Here is a 1,516-nt window from a genome sequence, read left to right on the forward strand (position 1 = left end):
GATGGGGCACAAGGGCGGGGAGACTCGCAAGGAGCAGCTCGGGGAGGAGGGGTACCGCGAGATGGGGCGCAAGGGCGGGCTGAGCACCATGGAGGAGTCTGGTGGCGAGCGCGCCGCCAGGGAGGGCATCGAGATCGATGAGTCCAAGTTCAAGACCAAGTCCTAAGTAATGTAGGTCAAGATGTCCCAGTGTCTAGCTGAGTAGCTAGCTAGTAGTGAGCAAGCTGTCTGCTCATGTTTGTAGTAATGAATAATGTAGGTCAAGGTCAGGTCTTGGCATGACGAGAGCACGCATGTAGGCGATCGCATGTACTGTTATCATGTGTGCGTTAGGTGTCTTAGCTTGTAGTAGTGACCATGTGTTCTTCAGGTGTCCTAGCTTGTAGTAGGTGTCGTTGTGGCCCGTGAGTCAGCTTGCTAATGTATGTGAGTCGTTGTTAAATCAGGTCGATGTTGAATCAGAACGTGGGCTCTTAAATTGTTTTCTTGAACTGGGTAGAGAGAAACAACTCCCGGCCGTACTGGTACATGAACAAATGGTTGCTGGTTGGCATCATCGATGGCAAGGTATTTCCGAGGAACGACATGGGAGGAGGGATGCACGGCCGAGGATGAGGGCCTCGGGTGTGGGGAAGCAGAAAGAGCATGTGCCACATTGGTCGGTGCATAGTCTATGTTGGTGTGGGTTAGGTTTAGGGCCATGAATGACATCTTGGCAAGCAGAAGAGCATGTGCCACATTGGTCGGTGCATAGTCGATGTTGTTGTGGATTAGGGTTTAGGGCCATGAATGACATCTGGGCAAGCAGAAGAGCATGTGCCACATTGGACGGTGCATGACTAGTTGATGTTGGTGTGGGTCAGGCCGTTAGGGTTTACGGCCATGAATGACATCTAGTTAAGCATTGCAAGAAAATATAGCACGGCCAATGCCATCTGCTTAAGCATTGCAAGAAAATATAGCACGGCCATGTGACTATTTACAAATTTTCTAAGTATAATGATATCCATTATCTCAGGATTTTTTTCCCTTTTGTAAATTTGCCATGTGATGACTGCAACATTTTCAAAATTTGCCATGCTCTAGAGAAACATTTCCCCCCTTAATTTGCCATGTGACTATTAAAAAAACCTAAATCGTTGCCATGATTTTAGGAAACACAATTTGTGCCATGTGATCAGTATAAACATTTCAAACTTTACCATGTTCTAGAGAACAAATTTTCTTAAATTTTGCCATGTGAATATCTTACATTTTTTCCTAAATCTTGCTATGATTTAGGAATTAAAATTATCTCAATTTTTAAGCTAACACTGCAAACCTTTCCAAGTTTACCATTTTTTAGAAAACAAAATTTCTTAAATTTCACGTCTGACTAATCTTTTCAACAAAATTTGTAAATCTTACCATGGTTTAGTAGTCGAAAATATCTCAATTTCCATGTGACCATGGCAACTCATTTGATTGTTTCTATTTTTTTTCCTATTTATTCCCCTACATTGTGGGAACTTCCGAA

At 43.5% G+C, this 1,516-nt stretch overlaps 1 protein-coding gene across 1 annotated transcript in view; it reads left to right on the forward strand.

Moving 5' to 3' along the window:
• Window positions 1-445, forward strand: part of LOC123052716 (late embryogenesis abundant protein B19.3) — an 86,557-nt gene extending 86,112 nt beyond the window's left edge. Inside the window, exon 3 of the mRNA XM_044476037.1 lies at window positions 1-445. Coding sequence (XP_044331972.1) covers window positions 1-166 — 166 coding nt within the window. The 3' untranslated portion in view covers window positions 167-445.
• Window positions 446-1,516: the final 1,071 nt, after the last annotated feature.

Source organism: Triticum aestivum, chromosome 1A (genome assembly GCF_018294505.1).
Source record: "Triticum aestivum cultivar Chinese Spring chromosome 1A, IWGSC CS RefSeq v2.1, whole genome shotgun sequence".
Lineage (NCBI taxonomy): Eukaryota > Viridiplantae > Streptophyta > Magnoliopsida > Poales > Poaceae > Triticum > Triticum aestivum.